The sequence below is a fragment of the Pempheris klunzingeri genome, chromosome 14 (assembly GCF_042242105.1).
Source record: "Pempheris klunzingeri isolate RE-2024b chromosome 14, fPemKlu1.hap1, whole genome shotgun sequence".
Classification (NCBI taxonomy): domain Eukaryota; kingdom Metazoa; phylum Chordata; class Actinopteri; order Acropomatiformes; family Pempheridae; genus Pempheris; species Pempheris klunzingeri.
This window is the reverse complement of record NC_092025.1, coordinates 24,566,374-24,589,144: the sequence shown is the minus strand read 5'-3', so window position 1 is coordinate 24,589,144 and position 22,771 is coordinate 24,566,374. Positions and strand designations below refer to the sequence as shown.

General features: G+C 45.5%; 1 protein-coding gene and 1 long non-coding RNA gene across 2 annotated transcripts; both read right to left on the bottom strand.

Moving 5' to 3' along the window:
- Window positions 1-278: 278 nt before the first annotated feature.
- On the bottom strand, window positions 279-11,360 carry LOC139213423 (alpha-1A adrenergic receptor-like). The gene is made up of 5 exons (XM_070844110.1): window positions 11,028-11,360; window positions 8,254-8,505; window positions 5,768-6,161; window positions 1,904-2,025; window positions 279-626 (listed from the first exon to the last, which is right to left on the bottom strand). Exons 1-5 carry the CDS (start codon window positions 11,358-11,360, stop codon window positions 279-281), a joined length of 1,449 nt encoding a protein of 482 aa, XP_070700211.1.
- Window positions 11,361-12,497: 1,137 nt separating this feature from the next.
- On the bottom strand, window positions 12,498-13,742 carry LOC139212753 (uncharacterized). Its single transcript, XR_011585404.1, has 3 exons — window positions 13,669-13,742; window positions 13,061-13,082; window positions 12,498-12,719 (listed from the first exon to the last, which is right to left on the bottom strand). It is a non-coding gene; the product is annotated as an uncharacterized lncRNA (long non-coding RNA).
- Window positions 13,743-22,771: the final 9,029 nt, after the last annotated feature.

Sequence of the window (22,771 nt, the reverse complement as noted above, 5' to 3'; positions counted from 1 at the left end):
TGTGATCTGCTGCACATGTGCGGTGGAGGTAACGTGGCCGACGCCCCCGATGAGGTCAGAACCATCAGGTTGTAAAACAACGTTCAGAAACCTTCAGGTGATGCAGTGAGGTGACGTTTCTCGACAGCTGGTCCAGGTGAGCAGCCGCCATCACGTGTGAGTGGGCGGGGCGTCTCGTGATGTCAGCAGTGGTACCTGTGTGTCCTGAAAGTGTTTTTAAAACCACTTCCTGTTGGCGGCGGGGTGGGCGTGGCCACCTGAGGCGACAGGTGCGTCAGTTAGCGTTCCTTCCTTTGCGGCGATTGCCGCTCCTCTCTGTTCACGCCTCGACCGTTCGCCGCCGCGCCGACGGCCATCGCCGTCCCGGCATCCTTAGCCAGCGGGGACACCGGACGGCCTCTTCCCGCCGAGCCGGGGAGGAGGTCTCGATCCGAGGAGGAGGGCCAGGGCGGGGGGCGGAGCCTGGAGGCCACGCAGCGCGGGCTGGGGCTGATGGAGGACAGCGTCTGCTGGCTGCCGTTCAGGAAGGACGAGGTGTTGGAGCCCTGATGGCTGCGGTAGTTATAGTACGCCTGCCAGCCCTGACGCCGCCGCTTCCACCGGCACCGCAGGATCCGGATGAAGGCCTGCAACACCACGGCAGACCACGTCAGACCACAACAGACCACAACGGACCACATCAGACCACAACCACGGCAGACCACATCAGACCACATCAGACCACGTCAGACCACGTCAGACCACGTCAGACCACATCAGACCACAACCACGTCAGACCACATCAGACCACATCAGACCACGTCAGACCACATCAGACCACATCAGACCACGTCAGACCACAACAGACCACATCAGACCACGTCAGACCACATCAGACCACAGCAGGCCACAGCACACCACATCAGACCACATCAGACCGCAGCACACCACATCAGACCACAACCACAGCAGACCACATCAGACCACATCAGACCACAACCACATCAGACCACATCAGACCACAGCAGGCCACATCAGACCACAGCACACCACATCAGACCACAACCACAGCAGACCACATCAGACCACAGCACACCACATCAGACCACAACCACAGCAGACCACATCAGACCACAGCACACCACATCAGACCACAACCACAGCACACCACAGCACACCACATCAGACCACAACCACATCAGACCACAGCAGACCACATCAGACCACGGCAGACCACATCAGACCACATCAGACCACAACCACGTCAGACCACACCAGACCACAGCAGACCACAACCACATCAGACCAGAACCACGGCAGACCAGAACCACATCAGACCAGAACCACGTCAGACCACATCAGACCAGAACCACGTCAGACCACATCAGATCACAACCACTTCAGACCACATCAGACCACATCAGACCACGGCAGACCAGAACCACATCAGACCAGAACCACGTCAGACCACATCAGATCACAACCACATCAGACCACAACCACTTCAGACCACATCAGACCACATCAGACCACATCAGACCACGGCAGACCACGGCAGACCACAACCACGTCAGACCACATCAGACCACATCAGACCACGGCAGACCACATCAGATCACAACCATGTCAGACCATGTCAGACCACATCAGACCACAGCAGACCACAACCACATCAGACCACAACCACGTCAGACCACAACCACGGCAGACCAGAACCACATCAGACCACGGCAGACCACAGCAGACCACAGCAGACCACAACCACATCAGACCACGGCAGACCACAACCACGTCAGACCACATCAGACCACATCAGACCACACCAGACCACAACCACAGCAGACCAGAACCACGTCAGACCACATCAGATCACAACCACATCAGACCACATCAGACCAGAACCACATCATAGTATCAGTGTTACCTGTTTGAACTCGCGGCTGTAGCAGGGGTAGATGATGGGGTTCAGGCAGCTGTTGAAGTATCCCAACCAGAAAATGACTTTAAAGAAAGTTTCAGGAGGACGCAGGTCGCTGTTGAAGGACCCTGAACACAACACAGGAAACAGGAAACAGGAAGCTGAAAAACAGGAAACTGGAAAACAGGAAACAATAAACTGATTCAAATAAAATGGCTGACAGTAAACTTTGTGCTTCATGAACAAAACAGGAAGTGATTCATGTCTGTATTTATGTCTGCGACTCGGTGCGGAGGAAGAATTCTGTTTATGTTTTTGAAATGAAGCCAGAGGATAAACAATGGAACAATGTTTCTACAGCACTCAGATGTCTGAGTGTCCTTGAACACATCGGCAGGCTCAGCTTTGACAGCAGTCTGTTCACCAGCAGGGGGCAGCGTTCACCTCAAGACCACATCACCACCATATCATCATCATCTTCATCATCAATCATCATCACCATCTTTACCATCATCATCTCCTCTCTCCTTGTCTCCTCTCATCTCTCCATGTCTTCTCTCTCCTTGTCTCCTCTCCACTCTCCTTGTCTCCTCTCTCCTCAGGATCACAGAGGTGATCTTTGGTGTGTTGGAGGTTTTCAGAGGATCAGGAGGGATCAGGTGGATTTGTTGGACTTGGAGGGTTTTGGGGGGGTCTGGGGGTGTAGGTGGACTTTGGTGGATCAGGTCTGATGTCCTCTGATAACAGACTCCTGAGCGTGTGGATTATGTCTCCCTGGCCGTGGACTTGTAAGGCCATCCTGCTGCTGCTCTGACTATATATGCTGCTAAGAACATGTGACACCTGAGTCCTCTGAAAACCAGGACGCTCCAAGTTTGGCGAAGAAGAAGAAGAAGAAGAAGAAGAAGAAGAAGAAGTGATTCTGGGTTCGTGCCACGTCCCTGTAGTCCGCAGCTCTCTTCTTCTTCTGTGGTGTTTTCCTCTCTAAATTCCTCCTGATTCACTTTCTCACAGTTTAAATGTTCTTTCAGGAAATAATGAAGATTTTTAACTAAAGTCACGTCGTTCTTCAGTAAAGAACAAACAAACCAAACAAGAGACCCTTTAACGAGAGGATTCAGGGTCCTCCACTGCACCGGACCCGTCCAAAGCCTGATCTCGTCGCCGTCCTTTTCTTCTTCTCTGGTTCCTCTACATGATCGACAGTCGCGCTGAGTCGTCTTTAGAAGGTGGAGAGACTCCAGTGAAGGTCTGAACTGCTCACACACACTGTGGGACCTGATTTAACTATTACACACACACACACACACACACACACACACACACACACACTCACACACACACACACGACGCCAAATCCAATCTGTAGCAGAAGTCCATGGAAGGAAACATCATTTAATTTGTGATAATCTGACCTGGCAGCTCCACGTCAGCCCGTCAAGACCGTTTATCTCCAGCTGCCAATAACGTTGTGGCTGCAACGTGATCCTTTGGGACAACTGCACCTGATCACAGTAGGTCCACTAAAAGAGCTTGTTTGATCCACTGACAGGCTCAGAGTGTTATTCTAAGTGTGTGACAGCATCATGGAAAGGATCCCTACAGAGAGAGACCTGGAAGATCCTTTTGGTTTAACCACAAACAGCACACACACCAGACTACATTCACTAAAACAGGGATTTTAGCCTTTATTGATTAGCTTGTTTGTGTTATTGTGAGACTTCTAAGAAGTTAGTTTGGGGGCAACACAATATTTGTGTAACACACAATGAGACCAAGTGGAGGCAGCAGCAGACCAGCAGCTCCTGTGTCCTGTGAGCTAAAATTCAGTTTTTTTCAGTGGCGTTTGGTGTGTTTGAAGAGAGCGATATAACAGCTAATTATGGACCAGTTCCAACACTTTTAGTACCTGCCAGTCATTCAGACACCAGGATGTGGACGCAGAGGGGTAGAAACAGTGGAGTTCTCCTTTAAAAACGTGGTAAAGTCTTTGGATCTAAACTGTGTCACAGTGGGAGCGTTTGGCCGTGAGGATGTTTGATAAACTCAGATTTCCGTCTCCGTCTTCGGGCTCCAGCTGTTAAAATAAACGGTGGGTTTGACCCAGCAGCTCCTCTTCAGAGTCAACAGGCTGAATCCTGATCACAGGACTGCTCCTCTGAGCTCGGATGAAACCGACCGCCGTCCAAAGGTCACCTGCAGCCAGAGGGATTATGGGTAGCTCAGAAACGCTTAAATTAAATGTTACCGGGGCTCCTGTGGAGGGTCAGAGCCGACCTCAGACAAGACTTCAACCGCAGGAGCTTTTCCAGGAACCTTTTTAGGAAATCAGGAACTTTGGATTCGTTCCTGAGGTGGGACGTCCTGCCGCTCGTCTGGAGCTCTGCTGGTGTTTAAATAAAGTTTCCTTCATCGTGTTGTTGGTCTGATCTTTGTGGACGATGTTCGTAAACTTAACTTCACTTAAATCGCTCAGTTTATTAACTTCCTGTCTTCAGGATGTGTTTCACTCAACTCCTGTTACCACTATTGTCTTAGCCCTGTTAGCTCTGTTAGCACTATTAGCCCTGTTAGCTCTGTTAGCACTGTTAGCTCTATTGGCCCTGTCAGCGCTGTTAGCACTATTAGCACTGTTAGCACTATTAGCCCTGTTAGCTCTGTTAGCACTATTAGCACTGTCAGCTCTATTAGCCCTGTCAGCTCTGTTAGCACTATTAGCCCTGTTAGCTCTGTTAGCACTATTAGCACTGTTAGCTCTATTAGCCCTGTCAGCTCTGTTAGCACTATTAGCCCTGTTAGCTCTGTTAGCACTATTAGCACTGTCAGCTCTATTAGCCCTGTCAGCGCTGTTAGCACTATTAGCTCTATTAGCATTGTTAGCTGTGTTAGCACTGTTAGCACTATTAGTTCTAAACTGCATGTTGTGTTGTATTTAATAAAACTGGAGCGTTCACAGAGCTCCGCCATGAGAAAGCGTCTCTGGCTGAGTTCTTGGTATTTGCGTCTTTTTTGGGCCTTTAAAGGTTCAGAGATCAGACGTCCGATCAGTCTTATGTGAGGTTGACCGGCTCTGACAGCGTCCCCTCAGTGTTTACGGACATAAACGGCGTCCGGTCGGGTCGAACCGGGCTCTAATCTGTGATATCGGCCGGGGGGGAATGTCTGGCGTCACTCCACCGTCCATGTTGTGGGAAATCCACCACAGAAAATAAAGAAACACCCAAACACTGACCTCCTCCCCGTCACAGATTCTGTGTCTGTCCCAGAAACTCTGGCTGCCGATTGGTCGGTGAGGTTCGACCTGAAGCATCTCTGCTCAAACCGAATATTCCAAACATGAAGAACGAGTCACGCTTTAACCCTCCGAGGTGCGTCTGGACTCTGATGTACCCAAACTAGACTAAAGTAACATTAAAGCTGGGGGGGGGGCAGGAGAGCAGGTTCAATGATCCCGACTGTGTTTGTTATGTAGCAGCAAACAAGCTAACTGATGGAGCAGCAGCTCTAAAATCCCTGTTTTAGTGAATGTAGTCTGGTGTGTGTGCTGTTTGTGGTTAAACCAAAAGGATCTTCCAGGTCTCTCTCTGTAGGGATCCTTTCCATGATGCTGTCACACACTTAGAATAACACTCTGAGCCTGTCAGTGGATCAAACAAGCTCTTTTAGTGGACCTACTGTGATCAGGTGCAGTTGTCCCAAAGGATCACGTTGCAGCCATTGCAGCCCGTTTGGTGTCTGCTGGCTGAGGTGATCTACTGGTGATCCACTGGACCAGTTCCAACACTTTTACTACCTACCAGTCACTCAGACACTAGGAGAGGACAGAGAGGATCATGGGTAGAAACAGTTCCTTGAAGACAGTGAACGTACCAATAGGCAGAGCCAGGAAGAAGGGCAGCCAGCAGAGGATGAACATGCCGACCACCACGCCAAGCGTCTTGGCAGCTTTCTTCTCTCTAGAGAACTTGAGCAGTTTGACGGTGAGCGCGCTGCGTGCCGCCGAGGCCACGCCCCCTCCGGCTTTGGGGGCGGGGCACAGCTCGTTGATCTGCTGGTTCCTGCAGTGGATTCTCAGGGTGAGCTCGTTGGAGTCCTCCATGCGCTCCTTCATCATGCCGGCCTCCAGGTTCTTGGTGGTGCGCTTGGCCACGATGTAGACCCGGCAGTACATGGCCAGGATGACGGCCAGAGGGATGTAGAAGGACCCGAGCGACGAGAAGAGGGCGTAGAAAGGCTCCTCCGTGATGAGGCACACCGTGTCGTCCTAAAGAGAGGGGGGGCGGCGTCAAAGGTTAAAGACGGTAGCCTTTGATTTAAACCACAACACACAAGTTACATCCCTGACCTCTGACGAAACAATCACAGCACACGGCCCATCTAGAAGCTTTTCTGGAGCTTTCAGTTGTATAACATGATCTTCCTCACCAACAAGAAGTGGAGGAGACGCTTTTAAACGCCTACAGCTCCACGGCAACTGCTGAGGAAGACCTTGTGATACGTCTGAAAGCTCCAGAACCCTCCTGATGAGATGCTGGGAGGGTTTTTAACCCTCAGTGATCTAAACGCTGCTGCTTCTTCTTCTGGTGACGTCGTCTCTTGGAGGACCTTCTTCTTCTTCATGTCCCTAAAATGTGTCCAACCTCAGCTAGAAGGTTCCAGAAGTCACTGAAGCAGAATGAGTGAGAAAAGACTTCAGACATGTTGTTCATCAGAGGAGACTAAAGAAAGACAGAGAACATGTTGATCCAGAACAACAGAGACACTATAGACCTCCACTACACACTGACACACTGACTAACTAACACACACACACACTATAGACCTCCACTACACACTGACACACTGACTAACTAGCACACACACACACTATAGACCTCCACTACACACTGACACACTGACTAACTAGCACACACACATACTATAGACCTCCACTACACACTGACACACTGACTAACTAGCACACACACACTATAGACCTCCACTACACACTGACACACTGACTAACTAGCACACACACACACTATAGACCTCCACTACACACTAACACACTGACTAACTAGCACACACACACACACTATAGACCTCCACTACACACTGACACACTGACTAACTAGCACACACACACTATAGACCTCCACTACACACTGACTAACTAGCACACACACACACACTATAGACCTCCACTACACACTGACACACTGACTAACTAGCACACACACACACTATAGACCTCCACTACACACTGACACACTGACTAACTAGCACACACACACACTATAGACCTCCACTACACACTGACACACTGACTAACTAACACACACACACTATAGACCTCCACTACACACTGACACACTGACTAACTAACACACACACACTATAGACCTCCACTACACACACACACACTGAGGATCTGAAGGTCAGAGGTCAACGGACCCCTTTGAAAATGGCTCTTCTAGTTCTTCCCTCCCCAACATGCAGCCTGACTTTGACCTCTTAAACATTTAAGGGTTTAATCAGAGGCTTGTGCTCTTTATGAACTCCACTAACAAACAAATACTTAAAATAATTAAATTTACTTTACCAGCTGATTGAAGCCCAGTTAAAGGCACCAGCCAGCAGGTATGTGAGAGCAGGAGGCTGTGCTTTAAAGGGTAACTCCAGTGTTTTTAAACCTGCTCCACTCTGTACATGTTCTGGTGTCTAAATGAGTGGTAGTTACTAAAAGCTGCTCTTCAAACACACCAGACTCCATTGACAGAAACAGTGATTCAGAACACAGGAGCTGCTGGTCTGCTGCTGCTTCCATCACTTCGTTTATTTGTGTTATTGTGTGACTTTGGTGTTTTAAAGGGTCAGTTTGGATCCAACACAATATTTATGTGACACACAATAACACAAATAGACTAACTGATGGAGGCAGCAGCAGAGCAGCAGCTCCTGTGTGCAGAGAGCTAAAATCCCTGTTTTAGTGAATGTAGTCTGGTGTGTGTGCTGTTTGTGGTTAAACCAAAAGGATCTTCCAGGTCTCTCTCTGTAGGGATCCTTTCCATGATGCTGTCACACACTTAGAATAACACTCTGAGCCTGTCAGTGGATCAAACAAGCTCTTTTAGTGGACCTACTGTGATCAGGTGCAGTTGTCCCAAAGGATCACGTTGCAGCCATTGCAGCCCGTTTGGTGGCTGCTGGCTGAGGTGATCTACTGGTGATCTACTGGACCAGTTCCAACACTTTTACTACCTACCAGTCACTCAGACACCAGGATGTGGACACAGAGAACCAGGAGGAGAAACAGGGGAGTGACCCTTTACTGGACAGATGAAGGTTCAGTGGTGCATGATGGGTAGTTCTGGTACCTGTGACGGCGGCTGCTTCCAGCCCAGCAGCGGGCCGATGGAGATGACTATGGAGAGGATCCAGACACCCAGCATGGCGAGCAGCGCCCGCCTCTCAGTGACGATGGTCGGGTACTGCAGTGGGTAGCGGACGCCGATGTAACGGTCGATGGAGATGACGCACAGCGACATGATGGACGCCGTGCAGCACAGGACGTCCACCGCCGCCCAGATGTCACAGAAGATCCGACCAAAGACCCAGTAATCCAGAACCTGCAGAGACAGGAAGTACCGGAGTCCACTTCCTCCTCAGTTCAGGGCCTTTATCTCCACTGTCAGACACTTTAAAGAGGGTTCCCTCTGGGTCACTAGACTAGAGCTGAGGAGGAGGGATAGGTGCTACAGACCCAACACAACCCAAAGAAGAAGACTGCTAATGTCACAAAGATATCGATCTGGCGAATTAAGTTTTATTTTTCTAAACAAGATGCACAAAAGTCCCTTATTTTCCCGGCATGGAACAGTCTCCTCTAAAGTCACTGACTCATTGAGGGATCTGTGGGCACCTACCCCTACCCCTCTGTTCATATCCTGATGTCTAAATGACTGGAGGGTGCAACAGTGTTGGAACTGGTCCGGTTATATCGCTTTCTTCAAACACACCAGACTCTATTGACAAAAACGGCAATTTTACTGTAAAATCCCAGTTTTTGTGAATGGAGTCTGGTGTGTTTGCAGATCAACAACACTTTCAGTACCCATGAGTCATTCACGCAGCAGGATGTGAACAAAGAGGGTTAAAAACACTAGTGCTCTTGTTTCTACTGTTTTCAAGAACAAACAGACTAAAGAACAGCTTTTACTCAAGAGCTGTCGATGCCCTGAACGCTGCAAATACAACCAAACCCTGAACAAAATATCAATTATCAGCCTTCATAGTGCAATAGAAATCATTCTGTTTATACATATCAAGTGCAATATTCCTGCAATATTTTTGAACAAAACATCCCTGTTGTTTTTTATCTATATTTCTATTTCTATTTTTATTCTTCATCTCTTTCGTCATGTAAATACCCCTGCCCCCCCCCCTCCCTATGAACTGTACAGTCTTTGTTAATTTTAATATTATGTCTTTTGCACTATTTCGTCTTCCTGTTGTTTTGCACTGCCTATGAGAGCTGCTATTTTGAATTTCGTTGTGCTTTCTTTGAACAACGACAATAAAAGAATTCTGATTCTGATTCACGTATCTGTGGCTGCAGTTCACTGAACACAATCCATGGAGACATCACCATGTTTTAGCAGTAATAACACTTCATAGAAGAAGATAATACAGCTTACTGTGATATTTGTGGCTGTGGAATATGTATTAAAGTAGATATATATATATATATATATATACAGTGTTGCCCATAAAGTTGGAATAAAATGTTTTTCACCTCTTCTCATGAAATGATTGTGACAATGTGATTTATTCTTGATAAATAAAGTTTATATCTTCTCAACTTTATTGATCAAACTCTTCCAAACATATCACAGTGAAACTTAAACCACAATGAACCTGCAGACTGTGGATTCAGGCTTTAACTAAATTGGGGGTATTGAACAATTATTCCAACTTTATGGGCAACAGTGTACATAATATATATACATATAAATATATATATATATATATATATATACACATACATATACATATACATATATATATATATATATATATATATATATATATATATATATATATATATATATATATATATGTATAATCTCCACCCTCACACATCTCATTACCCAAAAATATTCAGTTTGCCGCAGTGGTGGAACAAGTATTCACACTTTTTACTGCAGTAGAAATAAAAATACTCCTTAGTTAAGTATTAACATTAACATCTACTTAAAGTACCACAAATAACAGAATAATCTATCAGTGGTACAGATTGATTATTATCACTGATCAGAATGTGTCCATCACTTAAAAGCTGCAGCTGGAGCTCATTTTAATGTATTTATATGTTTTAAATTCACCCTGAGGATCAATAAAGTGATTTAAAGACTGTTCCTTTTAAAAAAGCCTTTGATTGATTTCAATCTATTGTTCCTGTATCTGGTCCTGTATCTGGTCTTGTATCTGGTCCTGTATCTGGTCCTGTATCTGGTCTTGTATCTGGTCTTGTATCTTGTCCTGTATCTGGTCCTGTATCTGGTCTTGTATCTGGTCCTGTATCTGGTCCTGTATCTGGTCTTGTATCTGGTCTTGTATCTTGTCCTGTATCTGGTCCTGTATCTGGTCTTGTATCTGGTCTTGTATCTGGTCCTGTATCTGGTCCTGTATCTGGTCCTGTATCTGGTCTTGTATCTGGTCCTGTATCTGGTCCTGTATCTGGTCCTGTATCTGGTCTTGTATCTGGTCCTGTATCTGGTCCTGTATCTGGTCCTGTATCTGGTCCTGTATCTGGTCCTGCTCCGTAGCACTGAAAAGTGCATTATACATAAATTATTATTATTATTATTGTTAAAGTTTAATCGATATGAATAAATCAATAAGGACGATATTTGCCTCTGATTAGAAATACTTGAGTAAAATACACCAAATTAGTGAAGTGCAGAAAACCTGAGGAAATATTTCATGTTTTTCTCCATTTATTAAAATTTAAATTAAATTAACTTCTTCTAGTTGGACACTGACTTTCTTCCTGTGTACTTCTGTTTGTCTGCCTGCTTTTTAAACGCGTCCTCCCCGCTTCACCAGCAGTAAACAGCCGGTAGAGGAGCCTGCTCCCCGGCTGACTGACCTCCAGCGTGGCGGACACCGGCAGCACGGTGGTGCCCAGCAGCAGGTCGGCGATGGCCAGGTTGATGATGAAGTAGTTGGTGGGGATCCGCAGGTGTCGGTTGCAGACCACCGACAGGATCACCAGGATGTTCCCCACGATGGCGAACATGATGAAGGAGGCCAGCACCATGCCCACCGGCACCGCCCGGCTCAGGTCCAGCGGGGCGGCGCCGTGGGGGCCGCGGGGCTGCGAGCCGCCGTCCGAGCGGTTCATGGAGGAGTTGGAGTCCGGCGGCGGCGGCTGGTTCCCGGCGTAAAGATCCGCGGAGGAGCCGTTAGTCCACAGACTCATGGTGGTCTGTTCGGCTGGGGGTTAAATTAAAGCTTAAAATGAAACTATTTAATTAAAAAGGTGCACTGTGGCTGTCAGTTAGTCCCTCAGTGGCGCCTTAATGGAGACAAAAAAGTGTTTTTGGGAGAAAAGCCCTAAAAACCCGCAGTGACTCCGCTCCCGCCGCTGCTCAGACCCCATGCCGGGGAGGGGGACGCTCGTGCCGGGCTCGGTTTGCGAGGGAGGCGCGCGGCCGGAGGGAGCAGCAGGTGGAGGGTCCCCGGAGGTCTGACGGCCTCCTGCCCGGCGATGGAGCTCCTCCTCCGGGTAAACTGCTGATTCAGTAGCGGGTCACGGATCTCCGTCTCCTTTTATGGTCCAAGTGTTTAATGTGGGAAAGTTCAGAGTGGAGAGAAAAGACACACACACACACACACACACAGACACACACACACACACACACTGATACACACTCACACACACACACACACACACACACACACACACACACACACACACTGATACACACTCACACACTCACACACACACACACACACACACACACACACACACACACACACACACTGCTACACACTCACACACTCACACACACACACACACACTCACACACACACACACACACACACACACACACACACACACTGATATTGGCAGTGTATCAGCCTGGGCAGGTTGTGTGTGTACGGTGGCCCTGAGGCGCAAAAATCAACAACACTGAACAAAAAACATGAGCGATAAAAAAAGCAATATTTCAGTTGTTTCAGCTTTCAGCCGATCAATACCTTTTAGGGGGAAACGATCACTGGTGTCATCATCCCTGATCTCTGATTGGCTCCTGTCAGGTCCTGAAACAGATCCTGACAGGCTCCAAGCTACATGCTAACGCTGAATGCTGTGTGTTAGCCACTGCACCGCTCATTAGCCAGTGAGTGAAGCAAGTCCACTGTGGTTATGAGCCTGTGTTAGCTTATTTTAGGGGCTCAAAGCCAAACCAGTTTTACTTTAATAAAGTAGCAACTGTAGCCTCATGTTAGCCGCACATGCAGGAGCAGTTAGCCTGTTAGCAGTTAGCCTCTGTAGCTAGCAGTTAGCCTGTTAGCGCTCATCCTCTGTAGCTAATAACTGTCTAAAGTTCAGATCCTGATGGAGAACAGGTTCTAGTGGCTCTGGGTTCTCTGTCGGCTGCTAACACTTCCTGGTTGGAGCTCAGGCTGCACTGACCGGGCTAACGTAAGCTAACGTATAGGCTATAAGCTAACGTTAGCTAGGTGAGCTGTCAGAGCACAGTGCTAATGCTAGCTAGCATAGTGTTAGCAGAGCTGACCTGGAGACTCAGTGGGGTAGGTAGGACCCTCTGACCTCTGGGGGGTCACTGACAGACCTTATTGACCTCTGGGGGGTCACTGACAGACCTTATTGACCTCTGGGGGGTCACTGACGGACCTTATTGATCTCTGGGGGGTCACTGACAGACCTTATTGACCTCTGGGGGGTCACTGACGGACCTTATTGATCTCTGGGGGGTCACTGACAGACCTTATTGACGTCTGGGGGGTCACTGACAGACCTTATTGACCACTGGAGGGTCACTGACAGACCTTATTGACCTCTGGGGAGTCACTGACAGACCTTATTGACCACTGGAGGGTCACTGACAGACCTTATTGACGTCTGGGGGGTCACTGACAGACCTTATTGACCTCTGGAGGGTCACTGACAGACCTTATTGACCTCTGGGGAGTCACTGACAGACCTTATTGACCACTGGAGGGTCACTGACAGACCTTATTGACCTCTGGAGGGTCACTGACAGACCTTATTGACCTCTGGGGAGTCACTGACAGACCTTATTGACCACTGGGGGGTCACTGAGGGACCGTCTGACCTCTGGGGGGTCACTGACAGACCTTATTGACCACTGGGGGGTCACTGACAGACCTTATTGACGTCTGGGGGGTCACTGACAGACCTTATTGACCACTGGAGGGTCACTGACAGACCTTATTGACCTCTGGGGAGTCACTGACAGACCTTATTGACCACTGGGGGGTCACTGAGGGACCGTCTGACCTCTGGGGGGTCACTGACAGACCTTATTGACCACTGGAGGGTCACTGACAGACCTTATTGACCTCTGGGGGGTCACTGACAGACCTTATTGACCACTGGGGGGTCACTGACGGACCCTCTGACCTCTGGGGGGTCACTGACAGACCTTATTGACCACTGGAGGGTCACTGACAGACCTTATTGACCTCTGGGGGGTCACTGACAGACCTTATTGACCACTGGGGGGTCACTGACGGACCCTCTGACCTCTGGGGGGTCACTGACGGACCCTCTGACCTCTGGGGGGTCACTGAGGGACCCTCTGACCTCTGGATGCTGCAGGATGAAGGTGGATCACATCCATCTCTTCATGTCTCTCTGTGGCTCAGACACAGTGGATGGAGATCAGCTGACAGCTCCTGCCTGTCTCTCACCACTGAAGATCTGATCTCTGAGCCTTTTGATCGTCCTGTCGTCTGTCAGTCTTTCAGGTCTGTGGAAGTCACTGACTGTAGGTCAGTGAAGAGACATGCGGTCGCGGCCTTTAAGTGGATAATTGAGTAACTTAAATCAGCATCACATAAAAGCAGCTGTGGGTGAAGCAGAGGTCAGCTGACAGGAGTCACCGTCTACCAGGAACTGAATTAATTTAACTTAATGTTTTGGGGTCATTAAGGTCTTTAAGTTAATGGACGATGTTTTATTTCCTTTATTTGTTCTGACTTCATCCCTCACACACACACACACACACACACACACACACACACACCGTCCTGCCGTCTCAAATAAGCACGAGAACAGCAAATGTGGATTCATCCGCCGCTGAAAATAGTCCCCTTGTGTTAGATAGAAGCCTCAGCAAGCAGCTGAACACGAAGCTGTGAGGAGGCGTCTGGATTTTTCCTGAATGTCAAATCTCTGAGCTTCTCAGTCGCCTGGGTTGATGTTGTGTCATGTGATCAGGTCCTGGTACACCTGCCCTCCCTCATCTTCATAATAAGAGATAGGCAACCTGCACTTACACTTTCAAAATAAAGCTCACTGAGAAACACCATCCAGTAACACTTTTTAAATAAAATAAAGCTCACAGGAAACATTGTGTGGTACACTTTCAAAATAAGACTCACTGGGAAACAACATCCAGTTACACTTTCAAAATAAAGCTCAGTGAGAAACAGCGTTCGGTTTCACTTTCAAAATAAGATTTGCTTGGAAATATTCCAGGTGATAGAGATCACAGTTTAGTGACACAACATTGACAGGTTAAGATGACAGTTTGGGTTAAAGTAAATATGTTGGTTACAGAAGTGAAGCTACATTACATACAGGTAAAATAACTCGGTGTTAATTTGGGGTTTTAGGCATAAAGACAAACTTCTGTCTGCTGTGTGAACGTCCTGTGATAAACCACCGACGTCCTGCCTCTGCAGACCTACACACACTTTGCAGCTACATTTATGGAGTTCTCTCGATGACGTGTGACGTATAATAAAGGAATATCTCATCTTATGTGCATAAATAACACGTCATCTCAGACAATAGGAATCTGTTCAAACCAGTGAAAGGCTAGAAATGCTTCCACACATTTTCGTGTTATTCAGTCGGACTAAGTGTTGCCGGCTTGGGTCTGAATTTCCCTTCATACATGATTAAACAGCCTGAAGTGAAGAGCTTTTACTGCAGATGAAGGTTTGAACTGTCAGAGGGATGAATGAGTGTGTGGCCCACAGTGACATCAGACCAACGCTCCTCTCTCATGTGGATGGATGCGTCCTCTTCTGTTCACCAAGTAAACCACAAACAGCATCAACTCTCTCAGAGCAACGATGAGAATCTAAATCCTCATCAGACGCAGAGCGAGCCGCTGTGTGTGTGTGTGTGTGTGTGTGTGTGTGTGTGTGTGTGTGTGTGTGTGAGATATATGACACCAGTGTTAACTCGTTCACAGCTAAGGTCGACCTGTTCCAGCTGATAGAACTCTGTGTGTGTGTGTGATCTATTTTCAGATCACAAATTTACGCCATGCTGTTGGCGGCAGAGCGACGGTAACCTCCTGCTGTATGAAGAGAGCGGCAGCCAATCAGAGCGCAGATCCTCCGACGGGCGTAGAAAGCCCCGCTGATGGACGGCTGCAGTCGTCGCTTCATGTCTGACCTTCTGAGTTTTCCTCAGAAATAAATAAACCCAGCAGACTGAGGCACGAATCAGTGGATGTGTTAATAATACATGTGATTATTTTTGCTATGACTAGCCGCGATGCTAACGTGGCTAAAGTTCATCACGTGTACAAAATATAACCAAATGACATTTGTTGTTGTTACAGATATTAATAAAGTACGTTTCAAACAGCTAGCTAGTTAGCATCATGTAGCCAACGATCCAAATAAAATAAAACATGATGGCGGTTGGTCACGTTCGGTCTCGTGTCGTCACATGACCAGGATGTTCTAAACCTTTAGTATCAGATGTTTCACTTAATGATGGTGTCACATGTTGAACAGACTGTAAAGGCCTCTGGAGCACGTTTGTAAGTCTAAGCTGTGTAAAAGTGACCCTGTGTGATGTTTACTGCTCAGTGTGTGTGTGTGTGTGTGTGTGTGGGTGTGTGTGTGTGTGTGAGAGCAGTTTGTTTACCCCTCAGAGCGCCCGCTGACAGCAGCTTCCAGCTAATATCTCAGCCTCATGATGAACGAGCTGGAGGCGTCCAGGAGGGAAACACCAACACACTCACAAACCATCAGAGAAACAAGACGTGTGTGTGTGTGTGTGTGTGTGTGTGTGTGTGTGTGTGACACCATTATCTGTTCGATATCACCTGCAGGGCTCCTCTGTGCAAACGCTGGATTAATAAACCTTTGGACGCTGCTCATCCTCCAGCTGCAGGATGATTTAAAGTGATGTCACAGTGAAGCTCCAGCTCCACAATAACATACAGTATAAGATAATATCTCATCATGTCTCATCATAATCGTAATTCGGAGAGACACAGGAAGTCTTTTTTACCAGCTGCCATAAGGTTTTTTAATGGAAAAAAATAACTCTGAACCTTTATTTAACCTTTATTTTTCTGAACCTAATTTATTTATTGTATTTTAACTGTGTGGCTTTTGACTGTTTTGTATTTTATCTGCTTGCACTGTTGGTGTATGTCTGCTTGGAAAGCTGCCGTGCTATTGTAATTTCCTGTTATGAATTATTAAAGTATCTATCTATCTATCTATCTATCTATCTATCTATCATGTACAGTAGAATAGACACATTTAGATCTGTTACTGCAGCAGAACAACTAATACCACACTGTGAAAACACTGTGTCACTGTAGATGTGTGTGAGCAGTACCTCCAGTGTGTGCCTCAGTGTGGTTCTTTAATGCTACTGGATAAATGGTCTAAATCTGATGATACAGGCTAAACGTGTTTTCACTGGACAGCAACGACATGCAGACCAAAACAAAATGCCAGAGATTCTTCCCCCCGAGGATTAATCTCTGAGGTTTTTCAAACATCTGAATCATCCCTTTAATCCAAAACACAAATACATGTGATTTTCTGAGTTTTAGAGGAAATCTGTGTTGAGCACCGGCTGCTCCTTCCCATGACCCCCTGGAGTCGTCACGGTAACGAGCCAGAGACCAGAGAGAGGGTCCAATTGTAGGCGTCACACCTGAGACCCAACAGGTAGAGTCCCCCCCAGGTATGAGAGCGTCACCCCAGGATCTTAAACTGAAAATCCAAGAAAGACACAAAGAGTGAAATGTCCAGGTGTTACTGAGCAGGTAGGACTCCATCTTCTGTCTGTTAGAAAGACGTGTGTAGCTAACATTAGCTTTTTAGCATTAGCTTGTTTATTTGGCTTCTCAGGCTAACACCAGTGTTGGCTAATATCCGTTAGCTTCTCCTACGGGCTAATATCAGTTAGCTTCTCCCACGGGCTAATATCAGTGTTAGCTTCTCCCACGGGCTAATATCAGATTTAGCTTCTCTAACAGGCTAATATCAGCATTAGCTTTTCCTACGGGCTAATATCAGATTTAGCTTCTCTAATAAGCTAATATCAGTTAGCTTTTCCTACAGGCTAATATCAGTGTTAGCTTCTCCCACGGGCTAATATCAGATTTAGCTTCTCTAACAGGCTAATATCAGCATTAGCTTTTCCTACGGGCTAATATCAGATTTAGCCTCTCTAACAGGCTAATATCATTATTAGCTTTTCCTACAAGCTAATATCAATTAGCTTCTCCTACAGGCTAAAATCTGTTAGCTTCTCCTACGGGCTAATATCAGTTAGCTTCTCCTACGGGCTAATATCAGTTAGCTTTTCCTATGGGCTAATATCAGTTAGCTTCTCCTACGGGCTAATATCAGTTAGCTTTTCTTACAAGCTAATATCAGTTAGCTTTTCCTATGGGCTAATATCAGTTAGCTTTTCCTACGGGCTAATATCAGTTAGCTTCTCCTACGGGCTAATATCAGTTAGCTTTTCCTACGGGCTAATATCAGTTAGCTTCTCCTACGGGCTAATATCAGTTAGCTTTTCCTACAGGCTAATATCAGTTAGCTTCTCCCACAGACTAATATCAGATTTAGCTTCTCTAGAAGGCTAATGTCAGATTTAGCTTCTCTAGAAGGCTAATGTCAGATTTAGCTTCTCTAGAAGGCTAATGTCAATGCCAGCTTCAACTTCAGTGATTTACAACATTGTAGATTAAGAGCTGGTTATGTGTCTGAAGATACATGTAGTCAGATATAAACATTTGTAGGAGACAAACGGTCGGCAGAGGACGGAGAAGTGAAATCCGTCCTCTGACTGTGGAGACAGAGTTTACTGAGACTGAAAACAGAGAGCATCTGTGTGTGTGTGTTATGTAATAATGCATTACATCATTAGACTGTTAGACCTTACTGTTATTATTGATTATTAGATCATTTCACAGCTCTGGGATCAGCTGACCCTCCAGGTGTGCTTCACCTGCGCAGCAGACGTTCACCCTGGTTACTGCTGTACTTCTAGCAGTGAGCCACAGCGGTTTTCTTGGAGGCTTCCCCAATAAAATATTCCATGAAAGGAAGAAAATATAAATGTTTCAGTGTGTCACAACTCTCCATCATCCTAAACTTCTGCTCCAGCTGAGCGTAAGGAGCTACAGAGCGCTTTGCCTGCCTGGCGTTAGATTTCAGATTCTAAGCTAGCTCGAGTTCCCTGTTAGCAACGATTTTACCAAGCTACCTTTTTGAAGTTCAGCTAAACATAGCCCCAGTTAGCACAGGCATTAGCCCCGTTAGCACAGGCATTAGCCCCAGTTAGCACAGGCATTAGCCCCGTTAGCACAGGCATTAGCCCCAGTTAGCACAGGCATTAGCCCCGTTAGCACAGGCACTAGCCCCAGTTAGCACAGGCATTAGCCCCAGTTAGCACAGGCATTAGCCCTGTTAGCACAGGCATTAGCCCCAGTTAGCACAGGCATTAGCCCCGTTAGCACAGGCATTAGCCCCAGTTAGCACAGGCATTAGCTTGACTCTCCCAAATCGGGTGAGTAATGAATATTTGCTTTGCTTTTGGTGAAAACACAACTTTCAGATTTATACAGACAGAAGAATTTATGAAATCTGATGTATAATTTGTATATTTTTTTGTTCTTACTTCATCTGCACTGAGCACTTTTACTTTGGATACTTTAGGTTTGTTTTCCTGGTTACACTCGCATGCTTTTACTGCATTAGAGTATGTTTACAGTAGAAAGACGACATGAGATCTCTCTGTTCAGATACACAGCTTTGTCAGGCTTGACGTGGTTGGTTACGGTTGCTAGGCTACGATTGGACAATGGATGCCGACTTTTGGGGGCCGTGGTTTGATTGATTGATGTGTTTGAGGTTGTTTGATATAAGAGACAATGCAGAAGTGTGTGTGTGTGTGTGTGTGTGTGTGTGTGTTGCCGTCTCTGCATCAGAGACTCATCACCAATCATCAGTCATGTGACCCTGATGAGAAAAACAACTGGTTTCTGTTGAAAAGATCAAAACAATCTGAGGTCTCTGACTTTGCTGAATGAATGAATTTCCTGTTTCAGACCTTAAATTAAATGCTTCTCGTGACTCCGGTTCTGTCCAATAATCCCTGTAAAGTACAATAGAAATCACAAACTCCTATTTCGGCCTGTTCGGTCTTTTACCACGTTTCCAACCATCCTGCTGATTTTGTAACGGGTCTAAATTTGGAGCACATGGTTTGTACATTCCTCTGCCGTCTGACTCATTTCTTATTATTATTTAATGTGATTAGATGTCACTGAGTCCTTGTTTTTGTCTTAAACTTACTTTAACTGATGCAGATTCTTCTTAAAGTCCTTCTTATCATAATGGAGTCTGGAGTATGGAAGCTCAATTCTGCCAAGAAAAAAGAAAGAAAAATAAGAATGTTCAGTTTGTGAGAGTCAGAATTACGAATCAAAAATAAAAACATGGAAGTCGTTACTCACTTAATATAATTATCATTCAGAATTTCAAGTTGGAAAGTCAAAGTTTCAAACACAAAATTTAAATTTTTCAGTTGTAATTTACCGTGAATATTTTTTAGAATTTTTTATATTATTTAGAATTTTTTTGTTTTATCACAAACTGTTCGCTCTGTGGCTGATAAAAAGGACCACAAACAGCTGTTATATCGCTCTCTGCACACACACCAGACTACATTCACTAAAACAGGGATTTTAGAGAACAGGACACAGGAGCTGCTGCTCTGCTGCTGCCTCCATCAGTTAGTGTGTTTGTGTTGTTGTGCAGGTCACTAACTGCTCCGGCTCACAAACATGCCAGACTTTTACACCATAAATAAAGGCACATAAACTCCTGTGTTCTGTGAGGTAATACTAGACCACTACTAAATCCCTGTTTTAGTGAATGTAGTCTGGTGTGTGTGCTGTCTGTGGTTAAACCAAAAGGATCTTCCAGGTCTCTCTCTGTAGGGATCCTTTCCATGATGCTGTCACACACTTAGAATAACACTCTGAGCCTGTCAGTGGATCAAACAAGCTCTTTTAGTGGATCTACTGTGATCAGGTGCAGTTGTCCCAAGACCCAGTGTTAAAAACAGAGGCTTTACCATTTAAACATGAACCTTCAATATCACCCCCCAGTGGAGCTCAGTACGGAGGATTCAGATGTATCAGGAATAGAAAAATAGAAAGAAAGAATAATGTCTATCTTCAGCCCTTTTGAAAGGTTAAAGTCGACTCATGACGAAACACAAATGAATAGAAGTTTTTAACCTTCTGATGTTTTTCACAGTTTGAGTCAGAAGCTAATTTAAGTCGTCTCATTGTCACTTTGCTGCCTGTTATTCAGCCTCAGTAGTAATATCTGCTGACTGACGTGTCCTGCTGGACTCTCCTCCGAATAAACACAGGACGCTTGTAACACACACACTCACACACACACACACACACACACACACTCACACACACACACTCACACACACACACACACACTCACACACACAGGAACAAACCAGGGACCAAATAAAACAGCAGCTCGGGGCACAAATGGTCTTGAAGGTTCAGGAAACGACTGTGAAATCAGACAAAACGCCCCTCGGCCGGCTCACTGTGGAGTTCTGGTCAATTATTCAAACAGTTTTCCCAGTGGGACGGTCTCTTTTTTTTCCCATCGGCCTCTGGGGCCGGCCGGGCCGGTTTATGCTCAGACGACAGAATAAAAATCCGTCAGACAGGACGTTTAGCTTTCTGCTTGATTCACGTTTAGATCTACAGAAGCTGATTTCTGCCAAGAAAATAGAACAATAATCATGTATGATTGAAAAAAGACTGAAAACAGCAGGTCAAACTTTTCTCACATAATTCAGCTAGCAAACATTTATCGTAACGTTAACGCAGAAAAAACATTAGATTACTAAGAAATACTATTATTTATATTTATACTGTACGTGTAAATGACAATATGTTAATTTAACAGCCACTGAATAATTAACTTTCACGGCCTGAAACATTTCTAAACTCAAAGCCAAACTTTGTTTCATCTTATTTTACTACTACTATTATTATTATTATTATTATTATTATTATTATCATCACACCAAGTCAAAATTGAGACACAGTTACTCAAAGATATAATTGTTACACATTATTGTCAAAGTAAGTCATAATTTATTCTCTCATAAATTATATTTGTTGTTGTTATTTTAATCATGCTGAACTTTCTTATGTTTTTTATTTGTTTTTCTGGCTCCATACTGTTTCTGTAGTTTAAGCTTTAAAGTCTCTCTGTCCAATCACAGCGCAGCCTCTCACATGTGACATCATTTTATCCTGGATTAGTTAAACCACACGTGAAGACCAGGACTCGAACTTCCATCTTGTCTAAATATTCACAGATATCTTTGCTCTTTATTCTGGACCGAGTGACAGCAGCTCCTCCATTGTGCCTTAAATAGGATTCAGTGGGCCGCCGGTGGTGAACCGTGTTGATAGTGACTTCCTGGTTTCTCTGCTGGTTGCCCGGCAACAGGAAACAGCCTGACACACACACACGAACCCGTAAACCTGATGTTTTAGCTCAGATTAAAACAAACCAGATAAAACATGTTAATGAAAGAGCTGCTGGGAGACGGAGTCACCTTCTGTCTACAGAAACAGAAGACGCAGCTTGTTACTCGCTGTAAATGGCAGAATCACTGTATAAATCAGTGTTAATGTTCGAGCGCCTTAAAAATGTCCGGTTTTACGATTTTTTACAACATAAAATTCGGTATTGAAATTATTACACACTGTAAAAAAAACTTTTTTATTTGGTCATTTCCGTTTGCCATAAAAATGTTATTAATACTAATGAGAACAGGCTATTTCCAGTATTTATGCTAAGCTAAGTTAGCCGTTCGCCTCTGTTTCCAGTCTTTATGCTAAGCTAAGTGTACTAAATACACAATCTCCAGTTACACCTTCAAAATAAAGCTTGCTAAGAAACATTTCAGGTGATGTGGTGGTTTGGTTGGGTTTAGGCAAAAAGAACTATCAATCAATCTTTATTTATAAAACATTCAATCAATCTTTATTTATAAAACATTCAATCAATCTTTATTTATAAAACATTCAATCAATCTTTATTTATAAAACATTCAATCAATCTTTATTTATATAGCGCCAATAACAGCGTTATCTCAAGACGCTTTCCATAAACAGCAGCTCAGACCAAACTTCAAAAATAAGGAATCAAGAACTAGTAGTGACATCACTTGGTCTTAAGCTAAGCTAAGCTAACTATTTCTCCCCATTTCCAGTCTTTATGCTAAGCTAAGTTATTTCTTCCCCTCGCTTGTTTCTGATCGTCCTGTTAAGCTAAGCTAGCTGT

Bases quoted from the DNA above. Each gene is read 5' to 3' on its own strand.
- LOC139213423 (XM_070844110.1), bottom strand. From the start codon at position 11,360: ATGAGTCTGTGGACTAACGGCTCCTCCGCGGATCTTTACGCCGGGAAC. The intron at 2,026-5,767 runs GTACGTTCACTG...TGTTGTGTTCAG, and splicing joins CTTCCTGGCTCTGCCTATTG to GGTCCTTCAACAGCGACCTG. The intron at 627-1,903 runs GTAACACTGATA...GTGGTGTTGCAG, and splicing joins ACAGCCGCGAGTTCAAACAG to GCCTTCATCCGGATCCTGCG.